Source organism: Crinia signifera, chromosome 19 (genome assembly GCF_055691185.1).
Source record: "Crinia signifera chromosome 19, ASM5569118v1, whole genome shotgun sequence".
NCBI classification, from domain to species: Eukaryota; Metazoa; Chordata; class Amphibia; order Anura; family Myobatrachidae; genus Crinia; species Crinia signifera.
In genome coordinates this window covers 116,748,812-116,769,248 of record NC_139226.1, presented here as the reverse complement: position 1 = coordinate 116,769,248, position 20,437 = coordinate 116,748,812, and the positions used below count along the sequence as shown (strand labels likewise).

Genomic DNA, 20,437 nt, shown 5'->3' with positions numbered 1-20,437 from the left:
ACTAATATTAATCCCACTCAACCAGAAATGCGCACACGTAAGGAGCGCAGTCAGGATGGGAATGCGATCATTTGGTCTACAGCTAGTTGGTCGACAAGCATTAGACCGACACCATGGCTCTAGGTCGACATGGCTCTAGGTCGACATGGCTCTAGGTCGACAGGTACTTAGGCTGACACAATAATTAGGTCGACATGGTCTAGGTCGACAGTCAAAAGGTCGACATGGGGTTTTTCACAGTTTTTTTGACCCGAATGTCGACACTGGGTAAAGTGCACCGCTGGGGTCGCCATGCTTTGGGCACAGTATTACTATATACACTATTTTTTTCTCCCACCGCGCCTGTCGGCTCATAAAACAGCAAAAAAAACCATGTTGGCCTTTTGACTGTCGACCTAGACCATGTTGACCTAATGCTTGTGTCGACCTAATGACATGTCGACCTTGACCCATGTTGACCTTGACCCACGTCGACCTAGAACCATGTCGACCGTCATGCTGTAGACCAAATGACCGTATCCCGTCAGGATGCCGACACCGGTATCCCAACTGCCGTCAGAATGGTATAAGAATGCCAACGCTGGAGTACCCACAGCCAGCATTCCAATTGGTAAATATGCAGGGCAGGGTGGCGTGCAGCCGGGGATGGGGGGAGTTGGTTTAGGCACTAGTGGGGGGGACTAGTTAGGCGGCGTGGAGGGGATGGTTAGCGTTAGGCTGTGGGGTGGGGTATGTTAGGGTTAGGTTACAGGGATGGGGATCAGAGTTAGGCACTTAGAAGAGGGCTCGGCTTCTGGGCAGGGGAACATTTAGGTTTAGGCTGCTAGAAGTTGGGGGGGGGGGGGGGCATGGGTGGGTAACTATACTTACCCGAGGTTCCCTCCTTCTGGTTGCCGGTTTTGGTATATTGAACGCTGGTTATCTGTATATATACCGCATGTCAGCCCACAAAATGACTATACACTATGTGACATATGGCGATAACTGTACGGTAGGTCACTGATAACCCTGTGAAATACTTCACAGGAATCCACATAATCTCATCTTCCTTTCAGCGATCGCTATGCATGGTATTTATAATGATGCTACAGCGACGTAATCACCACAGACTTCCTCAGTCTGCTCATGCAGGCGGCTGTAAGGGAACCAAGGTGAAAGCAGCTACTTTCCCTTCTGCAGTTAGCTGGCTCCGTCTCCCTGATGGACAGCTCGCTCGGCATTGACGTCAAGCAACGCTCATTAACATTCAGGGCATGAAATGGGTCAGATCTGACAATTAGCTGTCCCAATCTCTTCCACCTTCCTGTTATCAGCAGCGTCTTCCCGCCCATTCATCCACTACAGTACCTCAGCATTACCATAATCACAAAGGGGAACGCAGTACAGAATGCTGGTAATTAGGCTCCTAATAATTAATCCTACTTGTCCTACACAGCATTTCCAAGGCACTAACTTCCATAGATCATATATACAAATGCTAATTAGGCTCCTATATCCCGTATTAACCCTTCAATGCCGAGTCAAGTTTATTTTTATCATTCTCCTTCATATAAACGTATCGCGATCAATAAATTTATGAGGCTATGAAAAGAATAGATCTGAGATTCAGTGGGGATGGCCGTCTGTCCAGTAACCAGGTGTAAATATAGGAAATCAGGGGTAGATTTATTAAGCTCGTGAAGTGATAAACTGTCTGGTTTTTATTTACCGACCAATCAGCTCTTACCTGTCATTTTTCAAACCAAGCCTGTAGCTTCACAGGTAGGAGCTGATTGGCCGGTGATAAAAACCAGACAGTTTATCACTTCACCGAGCTTAATATATCTACCGCTCAGTGTGAAACGCAGACACTCTGAAGCCCTGTCATGCAGCAGGCATACGAGGTTGTGCAATAGGCAAACAATGCCTGCTCCAGACCTTCACTTTATTTATATGTTGGTTTTCATTTACTGTACAGACGACATGTATTTTCAACAGTACTTTTTCATTATATGCATTACATAAGAAGGAACGGCATATTCTGGCAGTTTGTGGATTAGCCTTATACTTGGTCGACCGGGTTTACGGTAGACAGTGACTCGGGATCGATGGGAGGCACGCATTGACGGGAACCTGGTCGACAGTAGCAAGTTCGTCACAGATTTGTTTGTTTTTTTGGTTCCTGATGTCAGAGGGGTGCCCGTGGACACTCTGTATGTGCTCAGTGACCCCTTGCATGGCCCCATATATCTTCGCTAGAAGGGAATGTTTCAAATAAGCAAATGATGCAATTATTTATCAGGTACAATTGCTAAAATACTAACCACAACCATGGACAAATACCAATTCTAATATTTTCCCCAACCCTAACAATAGCCCGCACCTTTATTTTTATTTTTTCAAGCTTAAATTTTAACATAGATCTTGTACCCAGCTTAATGCTGGGTACACACTAGTCCAATTTGAGCTCAATTCCCACAATTTTGATGGAATTTTGACCAATTGTATGTAAATATAGCAGAATTGGGCATGTTTTCAATGCGATTCTGATCCGATGAGGGTCCCCGCCAGTAGCTTTGGAGATTTTACCTGCTGCACTAAAGATTCGTCTGTCTACATTGGATTGGGTACAGATCGTGAGCAGATCTTTTGCAGATCGTGTGCTCCAACAGATCGTGCGACCATCGTACGATTTCAAGGAAACCATTGCATGATTATGGTCCTTCTGGTGTGTAACCCACTTTAGTCTTTGGGGAGACATGTTGGAGCAGTGTGTGCCCAGACTATATGGAGGACGACAGCCAAACATATTATGCAACGCATACAAATTGGAAGTAATGAAGGACAGTTCCATCCCTCGTTCCGTCCTTCAGTATACGGAACGGCGTCTTATGTGATGTCAGTTTGACCTTGCAGCATGGCCAGCCAGGCCATATAGCTTGCGAACGTGGCAGCGCACAGATTGGCTGATGGATCCAGCCAATATGTCTTTCCAGTTCGCCTGGAAATGGCATATTATTTAGCGATCGCTCCAGTGTGTAACCTGGTTCAAATATGTAGGAAACTTGCATTTAAGTTAAAAAAAGAAATAATTATGATGATTAAAATGTATATCTCATCTGTATTGATAGAAATAAATATTAAACCTAACAATTATGTGTCTCGTGTTCAAGTAACTTAATAAATATAATGATGATAATCATTAAAAATACACTTAAATTAGTCAGGAAACAGTTATATTTAATTAATGATTGAATGAATTATATATCGAAAATATTTAAAGGAAATACCGTGCTTTAAATACTTTTGTTATATAATTAATTATCAATGGCAAAGAATGGACAGCCAAAGTGAGCATAATACACAATGCACAAATAACACTAACAGCATGCATTGTAAGTGGATAATGACCAAGGCGCACAACTCAACGATAACACAACGATAGCACAACGATAACAAAGGGTATCTACTCAACCATCTAACGTGACTGCCTACCCATTTTTGTGAAGACGCTGCCTTTGTCAGGGTGATCAGTCAACAAAGGGAGCTCATCCCCAATTACTGATGGCACCCATTCTTTCCCTCCGCAATATAGCCAACGCTAGACCACCAACTAGTAAAAAGTATAATGTTGGCAAAATTGAAACAAATATGTTTTAGACAACAGCCCAAGCCTTTAAATAAAGTCCAACATAGATACACCCATGCCACATGGTTAGGCAGGCTATCAAAATCTTGGTCGAGAACGGGACAGGGGCACGGCTGTCGGGCCAGCCCGACAGTCTTGACCCTACATCGAATACCCCGCCCCCAATGTGAAGTAATCGCCCCGCATGCCAGTCCCCACCCTAGAGTTCCAAACTACTCCTGTTGCTGCCGTTTTCGGATTGGCTACACATTATATATTGTGTGCCCCCTGCCTATACTCCATTGCTGCCCGATGCCGGATCCTGTTGCTGCCGATATCACGCTGGGTACACATTATATAAAGTTTGTACCCTGCTTTACTCTGCTAGCCTAGACTAGCAAAACTTATTTCCTAGGCTAGACTACACGGATGCAGGCGAGCCAGCACAAAACAGGATACAGTATGAAACGAAACCAAGATGGCTGCCAGCACAGTGATGTTTAGAATATTAATTGCTAAAATAGTGTATGGAGTAGAAGACCGGCTGGATTCCTGTACACTAAATACAGTAAATCCAAATTCTACAGCACAGTCCGTCTGGAATACAGTACTTGCAGAAGAGGAATGTAGCCTGTGCGTTTTCCAATGAATGGTTTATTTTCTATGCTGTGCTCTGTTAGTCTCTCTCTCATGTCATTTTACACTAGTAGAGAAACAAGGCTCCAGACGTGGCTCTATCGCCTGTTCTATAGTTTGTTGACTGTGCTCCTGGGCTGACCTCAATATCTGATGTAATGGCTTGGAGCAGTTCCAGCTGCGCTCATGTGAGCCTGCTAAGGGCATGTCCTATGGTTAATCTTATGACTGCTGGCAGGTCAGCAGCCTAATGTAAACAGCTCACCTACCTCATGCAGACTGTGTTCTGCTAGTCAGTCTGGCATAGGTGCTGGCATTGTCCACATCATCTCTTCCAACATCAAATAAATACATCTCTACACTAAACGTGTACAGAAATACCTCTCTGGTGTCTTAATAATACAGGAGAATGATGTCAAATAAAATCAAGATGTGTCTTTAACATGTTAAGACCGGTGACAGGTGATAAGAATTGCAGAAGCCAGTCTCTGTTAAATACGAATCCACTGCAGATGTGCGTTGTAATCAGCAGACACTTAAAGGGTTATTCAATATGTGCCAGTATTTCCCGACAGGGGAGATCTGAGCACTCACCGATTCAATGCCGCTGCTGTATTGAAGGCTGTCTGAGCCGAATTTCTTTAAATCCACTAATTCTCCCTGTATGTCTTAATCAAGGCTACCAAAAAGGGTGGGGCTGGCGGGTGTATTATGGGGCTTCAACAGTTTGGATCCCGACAGTCAGTACCTCGACGTTGGGAACCCGACTGCCGGTGCTCCGACAGAGGGGCGAGCGCATAGAAGCCCCTTGCGGACTACGCTCACCCCACTGCGGGCTCGGTGGCTCGCTGCGCTTGCCACAGGTTTTATTCTCCCTCCATGAGGGTCGTGGACCCCCACAAGGGAGAATAGCCCCTCTGAGTTGGGATACCCCCTGTTGGAGCGTCGTCTGGCACCCGGGGCTGGCAGCAGTAGCAGGCAGAGAAGGGTATTCAGTGTGGGATTCTGAATGTCGGAAACTTCGTTTTCGGTTCATCCTACAGTAACTCAACAGTCAGAATTCAATGTTCCGACTGTCGAGTGTCGGAAAGTCCATGGATCGGCATGAACAGTCACAGATTGTCGATAAACGGACGTGAATTCGACTAACCGCAGCCGTTTCCAACAAAACAGATCCAACTTTCAAGGAAGAGATTTAGCATTTTGTGGAGAAAGCGACAGGCGGAGATTAACCAAAGCATAGAGAGATAAAGTACAAATCTATCGGCTCCCACAGAGTGTATTTGAATAACAAAAGCTGAATAATTGGTACTTTTAGGCCTATTTGTTAAGCCCCAAAGAGAGAGAGAGAGAGGGTAGCAACCAATCAGCCCCAGCAGCTGTGTTACAGGCTGCGTTTATAAAATGACCAGGGCTGATTGGATGGTACTTTAGCTTTTTCCACTTTATCTCTCTCCATAGCAAAAATATCGACTGCAATCCCCTCGGAATTTGGCAGACAGGAATTCGGCATTTGGGGGTGGACATGCAGTTTTCTGCCTCTGATTTCCCTCGGTAACATGATGATGTGTAACGAAAACACCTCCGCTTCTGGAGAAATCATTCGATGGTCACTGACCATCGAATGATTTCTCCTGCCATTGGAAATAGAAGTCTTTTATTTGCGTGCGCCTGGATGAAGATGGCTTTGGCCCGCCTGCATTACCCATGGTAACGCCCAGCGCTACCATTTATGAGGACACTGGGTGTTCCCATGAGAGAGCCCAATTCCCACCACTGTCCGCTTGCACAGACCCCCAAATATCAGAACGGGATGATTTTGGCACGTTCCAAATGAACCAGAACTGGGCCCATGATACGCGAGGGGCACTGATTGCACGCAGTCCACGCAGGCTTACATATATAAGTTACACTGTTCAATAGGACTGAAAATAACATGGAAAACCAATCAAAAGATAAATGCGTCAGGAGCTGCTCAGTGTAAATATACTCGGCTTTACCTGTGCTTTGAATAAGGTAACATACATCAGGGAGTACTTTGTATAATGAACAGACGGAACAGGCTATTTGGTAAAAGAAAAATGACATTCACGTGGGAGACTGCATATAAAAATGAATAAAGAAAGAAATGTTGAGATTCTATGGTGGATACGTATGAACAGTGAGTTCTGATGTCATAGTCGTCATTGCTTAGAACGGCTGTGTTCTGATTGCGTTACATCCATGTTCGGTAGGAACGCTACAACATCCACCCTCATCCTGTTATATGGTCGCACAACGCAGTCATTTCTAATATCCCTAATTAAACACTGCAGAGTTCATGATGCCATTCATTGTTCATTATCCCATAGGTTCTTAAGACATCGCCCACCAATGCACGGTGCTTACAGTATGTGTTCTAAGCCACTGATCTGTCCGGGCAATGACATCCTTGCAGCAGTTCAGGAACACTGTGTTCTCTCTCTCTCTCTCTGTGTCTTGTATTCCCAATCCCAGTAATTACAGATCCCGCTTATGTAACCTCAGTGAAAGAGGTGACTGGGTCAGAATTCTGCCCCCAGAAATCACATGGCATGTCGCTATAAATCGATGGGTGTTGAGTGCACTGTTTATAAAGAAACCTTTCGGTATGCGTTTCTGTCTGTAGAGAGAACCCAGGGCTGTTTGCTTTACGTGCATAGCTATATAAAATTTGGATGGATCCTGACAACACGCTTAATACAGGGCGTCTCTGCTGTGTGCTGGCAGGCCACATGGCATTCACATGTTTCTGAGCAATCCCACTGTGCTGATATAGTTCAGTCAGCAGGTACACAGCTGTTTCTCTGTCAGCCCAGACACTCCGAGTCCCAGACTAACCCTGGGCTTAATGTAGCTTCCTCTGGCCCACCGTTCCTGTAAGACGCATACTGTTGGATTGCAATGTGTAGCTAGTGGGATAGTGTGGGATCCCCCATTTGGGCCACAACGAAGAGCAATCGGCAGTCCGATGATGCAATTCCTCAGTGGTTTGTAAAATTCTGCTTCACCAATTCCGATCATTTTATTTTTAACTAGTTTAAGTTTTGCAATTAAATCCAAAGGCCGATAAACATGTATGCAAATAATACAGAAGAAATTGGGAAAAACTAAGAAATAACATACATACAATATAGAGATTGCCACAAAAGTCGGCAAAGCAAGAGTGCATTATAACTACATTAAAAATAAAATTGAATAACATACAAAAACATGGGTTATAGTAAATGCATCAAATGAGGTTGTAAACAAATGGAAAATATATAAAAAAAATATGTGGAGACGAGATAAGGAAGAGAGGAAAGTCCTGGTCCGAGTCGTAGGTATCAGAGAAATAATAATAAATTAGATAAATCAGGGTGTACTGTAGGTGGCTATAATTCCGATCATTTTTAAGTATGAATCGGCCAATCAAAGATTTTCAACAGGTTGGGTTTTGACAATGACCTGACCCAGTCATCGGCAAAATGGGAAATTACCTAAATTAACTGCAGATGTATGGGACCCTAAACTCTGTTAAGGGGGGTATCCAATTGCCGGAGACCATCTCCCCATGGGGGAGATGGTCGCCGGGCCCTATTCAATGCTGTCTTCCCTGACAGCATTGAGCAAGGTGTCATCTCGGCAGAACGAGCCGGACTTCACAAGCTGTCGGCCACGTTCTGCCGAGAACTGCCGGGAAGTGACGAGCTGCCGGCTGCAGTTCGCCTCTTCCCGTCTGCAACTCGCGGCCACGCCCCCTTCTCGCCTCGCTGCAGGCTGGACATTGAATCCCGCCTGCTTGTTCTCGGTCGAGCTGACCGAGAACGGGACAGGGTCACATTGAATACCCCCCTAAAGCTGTAAATTGGAAGGAATAATGCCAAATAAAGACTGCTGTGTAAAGATCCTTACATAGCAAGGCCTCCAAGGACATGACGTACGTAGGTTAAAAATAACAATAAAACTATAAGATTTTTTATATTTAAAATAGTAGAATCACCAACACACAGCGGTAATAGAGGCTGCCTTACTGTGGGCCAGATAAACATTTAGCCAATACGTTCATTAGGAACATGTGTAATCATTGTGGGGCAGATGTATTAAACCTGGTGAAGTGATAAAGTGGAAGGTGATGACTCAGCTGCCAATCAGATACTAACTGTCAAGGTACAGGCTGGGTTTGAAAATTGCCGTTAGGAGCTGATTAACGGCTGCATTATCACTTTCTACTTCATCTCCATGTTATCGCTTCACCAGGCATAATTCATCTGACATTCTCATATGTATATGTACAGTTTGGTTGGTTCATCAATGTGTGAGTATTGCGTTGCAGGTGCTAATAAATTTATTTATTTCTACTAGAGTAGATTTTTTTTTATTGTGGTTTAATTGACTCTAGTTTGAAACTAATATATGGGTAGGGCCTGCCGCTTTGGTACTAAATATTAATAGTTATTTACTTTTATACTGTGCATGAAGATGGCGTTATTTTTTTTTTTCAACCAAATCAACAATTTGCTGATCAACCCATAATTATATATAATATTTCTACAAATAAAACCTTACTTCTGTTTTAGGAGCAGGTTTCAGCCATTGCGTCTGTAGTAAGCATTCCTTTCAAGTTCTCCCAGACTTGACAAAGCACAAAAATGCGGGTCTTACCCTAAGGGCAGATGTCCAGACATTACATCTGTTATAGCGGAAGTAAAACCAACGAGAATGCATCACAGCGCATTAACTTAATTATAAGGTCCTGGATGTGCGTAACTCAGGACAGGAGAGCTTAACTCAGACACTCTATTAAAGAAAATAAATTGCAGACGACTTTACATTAGAGACCATGTCTGTGTGGTGATATGTAAAAATGACATGGTTGAATACATCTCTATTGCCAACTAGCAAAACTGTTATCTGCTGCCCATGATCACTGTCTTTTTATCTTTGATCAATAATAAGATACTTGCCCCAGCCAAGTATTGGCCATACACCCACACCCAAGTATTGGCCATACACCCACACCCAAGTATTGGCCATACACCCACACCCAAATATTGGCCATCATCTTATCCAGGAAGAGTATTTTGGATTTCAGCACTGTACATTGGACCTCTGCTGTCTGAGCAAATCAATCTTCTAGAATCTGGACATAAATGCAGTGCAGGATCGAAGGACCTGAGGTTCAGTAGGAAAAAATAATTTGTTTTACTAAAATAAACATGAATGTGGCGATATCAGACACAGAACTCCTTCCTAATAGATGTATTTGCCAATGTTACATATTTGTTATCATTTGGTGCACACTTTTTTGAATAACGGCACCCCTGAGTAGCAGAATAGTTTTTTTTTACAGCGCCCTTAGGCCAAATGTTTCTCAAAAAATCAGAAAACAATAATATTGTAATATTGTGTTTATATCTTATCCATGGGTCAGTTGTGTGGTAAAGGAGCGGATTCACTTCTGTTTGTCCACAATTTGCGTAATACATTTGTATTAAATAATTTGAATTGGTTGTGGACCAGACAATCCAGGGCACCCCAGGGTGCCACGGTACGCAGTTTGGGAACAACTGGTGTAGGCAATGCATGGGAACATCAGATATTGGGGCAGACGTATTAAGCCTTAACAAGAGATAAATGCAAGGGTGATAAGGAGAGATAAACGTCCAGCCAATCACCTGCTAACTGCCATGTTACAGGCTGTGTTTGAAAAAAGTCAGTAAGGAGCTGATTGGCTGGACGTTTATCTCTCCTTATCACCCTTGTATTTATCTCTTGTTAAGGCTTAATACATCTGCCCCTGCGTTCTCTATTTCGGAATTTATTAAATAATCCCTGTTGTCCAGATCCATCTTCTTCCAATACTGAAGTTTATTTTTCTTTGTTCTTAAAGGATCACTAAGTGACTTCTAGCTTTAGGATTCATTATGTAACAACTGTATTTTTGTCTTGTTTTGTGTTTCTTCCATAGACTTTGGGTTTGGCAACTTTTACAAAACTGGGGAACCCCTGGCCACATGGTGCGGTAGCCCACCTTATGCCGCTCCAGAAGTGTTTGAAGGACAGCAATACGAGGGACCTCAGCTGGACATATGGGTAATTAATGTGTTCTATGATGCTAGCCTACGCATTTTTGCGTCGTACTTGTAACCAAGTCAAAATGCAATGTTGTTTTCCCATATGCAGAGCTTAAAGGAAAATAGAGTAGACTTAAATGATAATGATACGAGCTTATTGGTACTTGCTTGTAAAGCAGTTCATCTACGTGTAGACCTGCTTTATCGGGTTAATAACCACGATGGTGTATAACCTGTGCCTGTCTGATATGAGACACCGGGGCAGATGTATTAAGCATTAAAAAGAGATAACTGCGAGGGTGATGAATATCCAGCCAATCCGCCCCTAACTGTCATTGTTTTCAAATATGGCATGACAGTTAGGACAGCTAACTGACTTATCTCTTTTAAATGACAGTGGCTGATCCCCACGTGGGTATATTGTAATTCAATATTTATTGTCTTTGGGTATAACCATTTTTATTATTTGATTTTAATACATTTTTTGGAAGCCGTGCTTTAAGGGTTAATGTGGCAATATACTGGCACAGGTTGTGTGACCTCCCTGCTGTAGTATTTTCTGCTTACAGTCACATTTCTTAAAATACTGCCAGCTTGCAGCAAGTGAGACACAATGTACAGATAATTTCCTGTTTGCATTTGTACAGCACTGCCACATATGGGACATAGGTAAGGTGACGGTCCCTGTTAGCCTATGACACTCCTAGATTTTACCACTGAAACTCCTGAATACAGCCATCAACTTTCTATATTCTGCCATTTGGTGCTTAACCTTGTTATTATTTGAATTGTTACCGTTTAATGTAACATTTGAAGTGCCGTACCTGTCATTACCATTTTGCATCCATAAATACTGCAATGCCTCGTCCTTCTGCTGGGGCCAGAGGTACTAAGCTGAAAATGTGGTAATAACCCAATTTTTTGAGTTTTTACCACATTTTCTAATTCACTAAAGCCCCTCCGCCAGGGCACAGCTGCAGAGGGAATCGGGGGAAGTGAGGGAATACCCTATAGAAGTGTATAGGCTTCTCTTACCGCCGCGGTGTTTGGGGGAACTGTCATGGATCCCTCCCAGCATGCCCCACGGCCGGCGCCGCACTCTTATTGCAAAGGCTGTCCTTTTGTGTTAATAATCACATATGTGATTAATAACAATGCGGTAAGCGGCGATGTGGGGTGGCTGATGTTATTACATCCCCCCACAGCCTGTAACATGACAGTTAGGGGCTAATTAGCTTGTAAATGATCACTCTCCGCTTTATCACTTTTTGTAGCTTAGTACGTCTGACCCCTGGTGAAGGACCTCTAATATGGTGGCTGATGCGAAGTAACTGAGCCATGGAAACCAGTAAGAACAATGAGTGTTTGAGTTACTGTACTTGGGCACCTCGAAATAACTCCTGTTGTCCTCTCTTTGCAGAGTATGGGCGTAGTCCTCTATGTCCTAGTGTGCGGAGCTTTACCATTTGATGGACCTTCACTCCCCATCCTGAGGCAGAGGGTTCTGGAAGGGCGGTTTCGGATCCCATATTTTATGTCTGAAGGTACAGTTTGACTTATGTATATCACGTGAGACGCAGTCATCACCATGAGCCTTATAGTGACTACTAGTGTTATCTAAGACTCATTAACCTGTCACACAACCAGAGCCAGCTCCCCCATTAGGCAGCTACCTAGGGCGCTGGGATCTGGGGGGGGGGCTCCACTTTCACTGGAGGAGCTGGAATGTGGGTATTGGTGGCAGTGTGATGTTGAGGTGGGCAACAGGTTGAGGCTTTGCTAGGATGCTGGGAATCCTTACACCAGCCCTGCACACGGCATGTGTGCAGTCTGTCCGTTCCCTAGACACCGATACCATCACCGCCGTACATATGTGGCTCCTATTTATATGCAATGCTGCATGTTCCGCACTGTATCACCAAGCCAACACATACTTCATTGGGAACTTGGGCAGGATCGAAGACTGATTTATCTTTCTTGTCATTGGGTTATCGCTATTGAACTGTAAGTGTTGTATAACATGTTTACGTTCATTTATATTGTTAGCGTGTCATGTACTTCCATAGGTAGGGTTGGGTTAAGATGTTTTTCTTTTGACGTCACATTTTCCTGTAGGAAACAATATTGTCTCCGCAAACAATTAATATGGCGTTTGCTCTGCATATGTAATTCGGATCCCCGGGTTAAATATATGTATGTGATGACACATGCAGATATCTCTGCGTCCCCACGCTGGCTGCCGTAAACAGTAATAGACTGCAGAATAAATCTGCTAAGCCTGCATTGTATTTCTCTTCTTCTTCCTGTAGAGTAAGGTCCTAAGAGACAGGTTCTTTCAGAACAGAAACCAAACCTTGCTGGGAAGATGCTCGGAAATAGCCTCCACTGCCCTCGGTAACCTGTAATGTGAGGTTGGGAATCGTCTCTCTATAAAGTTATGCATCGGCTGCGTTTGTCTAGCCCAATATAATTAGAAGCCAGACAGCATCTTCACGTGTTCTGTGATAAATAGGCGGGTGTCCGGAACTAAGAGATGTCATCATACCCAAACTCAGGTGTTGCACAATACACAGGGTGGAGAGTTGTCAGGTGAATGCGTGTATGTTGTTCTTAGCTATGGCAAATGAAACCATATCATCGCTTTATATCGTAAAGGGCCTACACATGGGGTGATTTCAGGACATTTTGTAAGCGTTCCAACTAGATCGCTTAGAAAATGCCCCTACATCGCTCAGTGTGTGGGGGCCACAGTGATAGAGATGCTCCGCCCCAATTCCCTTAGCTGGTGATCGCTGGCAGAGAGGTGCTCCTTCTAACGGGGATGCGTGAGAATCTCACATACACGTGCGTCCCCGTCAACATGGCGATGTGGAACGCTTTCTGGGGAGATGGGCAGGGATCGGGGGGAAGTGAGGGCCGCTGGGGGGGGGCAGCGGGGAAGCTGCAGCGGAGGGCTTCAACAGAACGAGGAGCGCGGTCGTCTCTTGCGCGCGCACCCCCTTCCGGCAGAAGGTTGCCGATTTTATCGCCAGGAGCAGCTACGACGGGAGCTGCTTCATCTGTATCGCTCAGCACACATAGCTGACACATCACTGTGTGCTGAGCATTCTGAGCGATCTATCATCGCTCGGAACGCTCAGCAGATCTCCCCACGTGTAGGCCCCATTAGAGGTTCCAGGACTTCAGACATTTCTGTATATACAAAATATTCTATTGTGTCATTTACAGTAGATTTATGGCACCTGTGGCTTTGGTCACCAATTGATAGGAAAGTACATATAGCACCGTGCATGAAGCACCACGTGTTGCCGGATTTATAATGTGTGTTCTGTAATGATGTGTTCATGATGAATAATATCAATAGCATAGAAACCATCAACATCATATACATTATCTTGGAGTTTTTGAACACCCAGTAGTCCGTCAGAGAAAGAGTAGTAACATTATTAGCAATACTTTTGGATTGCAGTATCTTTCTCAGTCTAGAAATTTATTTGTTGAGAAAAAAGCCGTTATTTTTGTGTGGACAATGGAGAGTCTCTACCTTGTGTCACTCAAATTCTTCAAAAAAAAAAAATAGAATAAGCTGAAATGTTTGTTTACATGTGTAAAGAGCCATCAGTCTCCTAGGTAACGGTGGTCATCTTTATACTTGGTAGGATAGGTTGAATAACAACATAAACATTTTTATGTTAGCTACAGTAACTGCCATTTTTCAAACATCGCTGATTAGCTGGTGCATTATCACCTTCCCGTTTATGGGGATGCTACAGATTGAAAGTAAAGCTGGCCATACATCAGAAAGACCGGTCTTAAGACCGGTCACAATCAGGATCGTGTACAATTTCCCTTGAAATCCCCGGCAGTCCTTGGTGGTTTTTCTACTCACAATCCATCATACAATCCATCTGCTGCATGATTGTATGATTGCAGCTTCATTTAAATAGGGTGCTGGCCTACTAGGATCAAAAGGATACGAGTACCAAAAATCCATTTTTTTTTTAATTTACAGGTTGCCAGCAACTACCAATCTGCTCACATCTGCTGTGCTATGCCATTATTAAATAGCCCGAATGCAGCAATCCTCTGAAAACTGTTTTCAGAGAAGTGACAGAACTGTGCAAAAGGAGGACCACCACTCTCTTCAGCCGCCCGCCCATCTGACGCTTGGTTACTTCTGCGGCTCCCAGCATCTTCACTGCCACGGGCCGCCCGGAAGCGGCACCTCTCTTCTCTGCTAGTCAGGGAGGGAGTGTCACATGACTCTGGTTGTATGAGCCATCTAATGACAGATTGCATGTGGTTAAAAGCACATGCAATCTGCTCCAAATCCCAATTGATGTTACGTGCAGAACGTCAGATCAGAAGACCAATCCTCCAATCTAGCGGGGCAGGGAGATTGTGTGATTGTATGATTGTGTACACACGATGTGCACACAATCTGCATACAATCCATTTTACAATCAATTGAGATTGTATGATTGGGTACAATATCTTTCTGATGTATGGCCACCTTTTAGATAGTGAAAGAGCGGGGTCCCACAGCAGCACAGAAGAGTGATGTCACTCCTGTCACACACACCTAATGAAGTTACTTTTACTGTACCATAAATTGAAACCCTTGTTTCACGCAAAATTAATTTATAATGATGTCACTTTCGATTTGGAATGCGTGTTAATCCTTGGAGAAGTATAGTCTGGGCTTGGCGAAGGAATAAGAGGCTACAGAATAGCGCTTTACCGATCTACCGCTATGTCACGGTGTCGTAGCCCATAATGCCCAACAAATGCTTCCAGGCCACCACTGTCCTTATTGCCTTCTTTCTCCTGCTGATGTTTACAAGACCGGAGCGACAGGATTAATAATGGAAACAAAGCCATAATCTTTTTCCAGATTCTTTGTGGTGGAAACAAAGACCTCGGGCTAAATCGATGACGTCGGGAGATTCATTATACTGTGATCCTCTGAGGCTCCTCTTATCTCCTATTTAACCCTTTTCTTTCTACATGGTATGACACACAAAATATTCCACAGCCGGCAATTAAGCCTTGTGCAAGTCTCTGAACCTGAAAATGTTTTCTACTTTGTAATTAGGAATGAAAAAAAAAACTTTAAAACTGTAACTATTATAATTTGCTCTTAATTATACGGAGCCGAAAGGGTTCATTAGTGTCGTACAAAGGGTATAAAGCTGACCACAGAAGACCGTGTTAGACAAGTTCTCAAATTTACATATAAACATGATTGTAATTATTATATTGGCCATAAAATAAGGGAGGGCGCTGCTCACAAGAGCTTACATTCTAGAAGGGCCATAGGTTCACAAAGTGCTAGAGGGTACGAGTGTAGAGGTTGGAGTATTATAAGTGGTATGGTTTAATGGAGAGATGAGATTTAGGGGCACATTTAAATTCTAGAGCTTCTGATTGAGCGGAAAAGGGCATTCCAGAGGCAAGGAGTGGCTTTAGAGAAGTTATGTGGGTGAGCGTGGGAGGGAGATGGTCAAGGTGGGGGGAAGTGTGTGGAAATGTAGGAAGAAGCAGCATGACTGTCTGTTGGTTTTGATTCAGTAAGGGCAGTGGCTGAAGTTCATCCCAGTTGTTCGGAGGCAAGATAAATATTAATGCCCCCCAAATAACTCATTCAGTAAGATGTCTGTCTCCAGTAAGACAGGTGATGGGTTCTAATACAGGGTGTGACACTTGCAAAAAATGATGTCTCATGTTTCTATGAGTCAACCACAGAAGCAATATCAATGGATTTCAATGAACTGATTCAAAATCGTAGGGGAGGAGAGGTGCCCTCTTGGGAGCAGAAACTCGGTGGCAGATGACTCCATTGCCTCCCAGAGTTGTGCCTCTGAGTAAGGGCGAGGGTACCAGGGGAGCCACTGTCGGTGGATGAAAATTAGTTGCCGGTGGTGGTATCATATCCTTCCGGCATTATTTAATTTAAAAAAAATCAATGCAATCAAAGTGTCGGATGACTGCACAAAAGAATGGATCCCAAAATGTTCATAGGGGCACTCAAACCCCCCCCCCCCCCAGTTCTTTCATATAGGGAAATGCATATACAAATAAGGGTTATTAATAATGGATATGTTTAATTAAGACATGGTTTGGGCCTTACCATTAGCACAGTTCTAAAATATTATGCTGTTCCTTTACAAGTTCTGCAGAATAATTGGTACATATAGTATAATATAGTAGATTATTTCCCCTTGTTTGCAGAATGTGAGCACTTAATTAGGAGGATGCTGGTGTTGGAGCCATCAAAACGCCTCTCTATTGCTCAAATCAAAGAGCACAAGTGGATGATGACAGAGGTGCCGGTACATCGACCCGTCTTGTACGCCCAGAGTCCAGAGAAAGACGCTTCTATTGGGGAACACAATGAACAAGTCCTGAGGCTCATGCACAGCTTAGGGATAGACCAGCAAAAGACCATAGAGGTAAGAAATATGTCACAGGAATCCTATAACAAAATGACACTTGTGCTGGGAATTAGACCTCAGCGAGTACAGTCATCACTTGTGGACCTACAATGAGCGTGTCTTCAGGGCATTGAGAACAGTGTCGTGTTTGTCATTTATAGCATGCACAGAATTAATATGCATGTCAGTATAGGTTAGTCTAAGTATCCAATCAGATTATGGACTTCCTTCCTTTGGGAGCTGAATGGTTCAGTCCACCTCTGGGTAACTATCGTCATTTGTGTTGGCCCAGATGTAAGTCATACAGTACAGATATTCCGATTTATGTCGTTTGAAGAGATATTTAGGTTAATGTTGTAAATTGCTGGACAAATATATTTTCCCTGTTTGACAATCTATGATGAATTGGGTTGGGTCCTTTTATTCAAGCCTCTTCACTTATGGCCTGAGTTAGTGGTTGGCTAAACTGGGATATGTTTGCAGTTGTAGTGTGTATTTGGACTCAGACATTGGACCTTTTATGGTGCTAGGGAAAAGTTAAGGACTGTGTTTTACGGATTTTTTTTCTTCATTTTTAAATGTACTTTTATTATGTGTAAGACTTTCAGTTTTAGGTTTTTTTTTTTAAATTTTGTGGGGTCTGTTCAATCTGTTTTGCATATTAACACTATGGGGTGTATTCAATGCTACTGGCGAGCTGTGACAGCGAGGATTCCCCCGGAACTTAGAATAGGGTGAGCGGCTGGCGCGGGGGTTAAACAGCGAGGATCGCTTGTTTTCGGTGATTCCTGCCATTTAACTCCCTCGCCGGCCACATTGAATACGGCCTTATAGGATCAAGTTTCTTTCTGTATTTTGTCGTAGCTTACATGTCATCTTCTAGGAGTTCAAGGTTACACTAAATAACGGGTATGGATCATTCGATCGACCCAAGAAAGGTCAACAGGTTGACAGGGACTGAAGGTCTACAGGGTCTTTAGGTCGACCGACGGAAGGTCGACACGCTTATTTTAGAGATCTAAACACTGTCTAAGTGCACAGCAGCCCCTCGCATGGCTTGCAAAGCTTCGGGCACCCTATTCTATTCTCTTTTCATGCCCTAGTCGACCTTATGACCAGTCGACCTTCCTCATGTCGACCTTTATGCAAATTCGACCTTAAGTCATGTCGACCTTGGCCCATGTCGACCTTAAGTCAGGTCGACCTTCCTGCCAGTCGACCTAGTGGGGTCGACCTAATGACTGTAGACCTAAGTTCATTCTGACAGCTGTACCAATTCCGATTGGCCTAAGGACCCTGTAGATCTTCAGTCCCTGCCGACCATCCGGTGTAGACCTTTCTTGTGCCAACCTAACAACCGCATCCCCTAAAGAACAGTTTTACGACAAATCTAAGATTGTCTTGTGATATTTATGAGCGACTTTTTCCACTTTTAACAATAGTGAGTGCATACCCTCCAACATGACCCATTCCATTTAGGTACAAAACGCTCTGTTCCTGGACTTCCCTCCAGGAACAGAGCGTTTTGTACCTAAATTTACAGGGGTTGGACTCCAGCACAGTCCAAAATTCAAAGAGGGGGGGTTCCATCAACTGCCAGTGAGTCCAGGACAGTGATGTTTGGGGTGGCAGTAGGTGTGGCTCCCCTTTTTGAATATTGGACTGTGCTGCAGCCCCAACTCTGCAACTGCCACTGGTAATGAAGTCCAGAAACCATAGCATTTTGTACCTAATGGAATGGGCCATGTTGGAGGGTATGTGAGTGTTTGACCAGCAGTGTACATTGTCCTATACTATTTATTATGACAGTAGTGCATTTTCCAGTCAGCAGCTAGTGTGACACTAGCACAACTGTTAAAACCTACTGAAATGGAGATGTTTATCCACCAGCTGCATTGTAACACAAATATTGTAACACAATATTATCTTTACTTAGTCTTTACAGAACCGTAGCTATAATCACTTTGCTGCCATATATTACCTGCTTGTGGAAAGGCTAAAATCTCACCGAAGTAGCTTTCCTGTGGAGTCCAGGATCGATGCGCGGCAACGACGACCAAGCACCGTCGCTGAGCAGACAGTTGCCAAGGTAATCCCATCATAGTAACACTCCTTGGCGATGTGCTAGCTCCGTATAGCCCCTATGCTCAACGGTATGATTGGACTGATGGGGTCGATTACGATGAGTGTTTGCCAAGATTGATTAAATGGCCAAATTAAAACACTATGCAGGTTACTGTATTACTAATGAAACATACATTTTTTTGTACCTGTATGTCTGTGTAGCGCAATTGAAATAAATGAAGAATAATCTGTAGCTATACTTGGACAGATTGGATGCTTTGGGCAACATCTTCACTTCTGAGGCTTAATACATCTACCCCCCTTCTGCTGAATGAGCCCTTCATTTACAAAGCACAATTACAGAATGACCTGAGCAATACCGAATCATAGAGATCTTTGACCTTTGTGCTTCGTCGTGTGCTCACCAGAAGCATTGCCATCGGATGTCACCCGTGTCATCTGCGGTATTATTCTGGGGTTCCCGTTGTATGTTGTGTGTCTCTCTGAAGTCTGTGTGACTAGCATACACATCATAGCACAGACTTAGAATTAAGAGATTTGTCTAATATACACGTGCTAGCCCATCCTTTCTCCAGTGTCAGAGTATAGCTGTTACTACTTCAGTGCCGAATTTCTCACTAGGGGCCAGATACACTAAGCTTCAAAAGTGATAAAATGGAGAGTGATAAACAGCCAACCAATCAGCCCTTGCCTGACATTTTTTAAACACAGTCTGTGACATGAAAGTTAGGAGCTGATTGGCTGGCTGTTGGATCACTCTCTGTTTTATCACTTTTGAAGCTTAGTGCATCTGGCTCTAGGTCCATGAGGCACGGGCCTACGTGCGGCACCTACTGGGGGTGGTAAAGGAGCTAGATCTCCCGCATGGCCACCTCCCCATGGCATCTTGTTTGTTCTTCACCTAGTGGGTGTAGGCCTTTGAGCTCTTTTGTTCTGCCTCTCCAGACTTGCACTGTCTAATATTAGCCGATGCAAGGATGCGGGTTAATGTTGCAGCGAGACGTGATTCACTTGCCGTGGTCATCTTGGATTTTCAAAAATGGTCCTGTGGAGATCCAATAACTGCTCACCACGTCATCTCACCGCCCCCCCGTGCATCAGATAATATTAGCCAGTACAAGGCCGGAGAGGCAGTCCATCAGCAGACGAGCAGCGATGAAGAGACAGAAGACGCTGTGGAAGACCCAGATCATAGGCAGCGGCCATGCGGAAGAGCTTAAAGGCCACTGCCGGGGGTGGGGGGGGGGGGGTGGGAGATGCTCTCTCTAGGATGGTGGTAGGGTAAGGGGCAAATAATAATGGGGTACTTAGGAACGGTCGGACCCTGAACTCTGGCCCTGTACTTTATTACTATGCTATTTATTTGTACCACAGGCTTCCAACACATTGACTGATGTTGACATTAAAGTAGGATCAAATCTGAGAGAACCTGGTACAGGCAGGGCCACCAGGGGGGGGGGTGCGTGTACTTATTACCCTGGCCTGGGCTTGCTGGAGGGGCCTGTGGGGGCCCTGGTCCGACCCCCCCCCCCCTCCCCTTCCCCCTCCGCCCCTCCAGGGCGGCAGCAGCAGCACACAGACAGCAGGCTCAGCATGAGTGT

The 20,437-nt window shown here is 44.2% G+C and overlaps 1 protein-coding gene across 1 annotated transcript in view; it reads left to right on the top strand.

Annotated features, from left to right (window-relative positions):
• SIK2 (salt inducible kinase 2) overlaps positions 1-20,437 on the top strand; it is a 172,293-nt gene that overhangs the window by 115,510 nt on the left and 36,346 nt on the right. The window contains exons 5-8 of the mRNA XM_083163223.1: positions 10,212-10,336; positions 11,738-11,861; positions 16,549-16,769; positions 18,688-18,840. Coding sequence (XP_083019349.1) covers positions 10,212-10,336; positions 11,738-11,861; positions 16,549-16,769; positions 18,688-18,840 — 623 coding nt within the window. The remainder of the gene's footprint in view (positions 1-10,211; positions 10,337-11,737; positions 11,862-16,548; positions 16,770-18,687; positions 18,841-20,437) is intronic.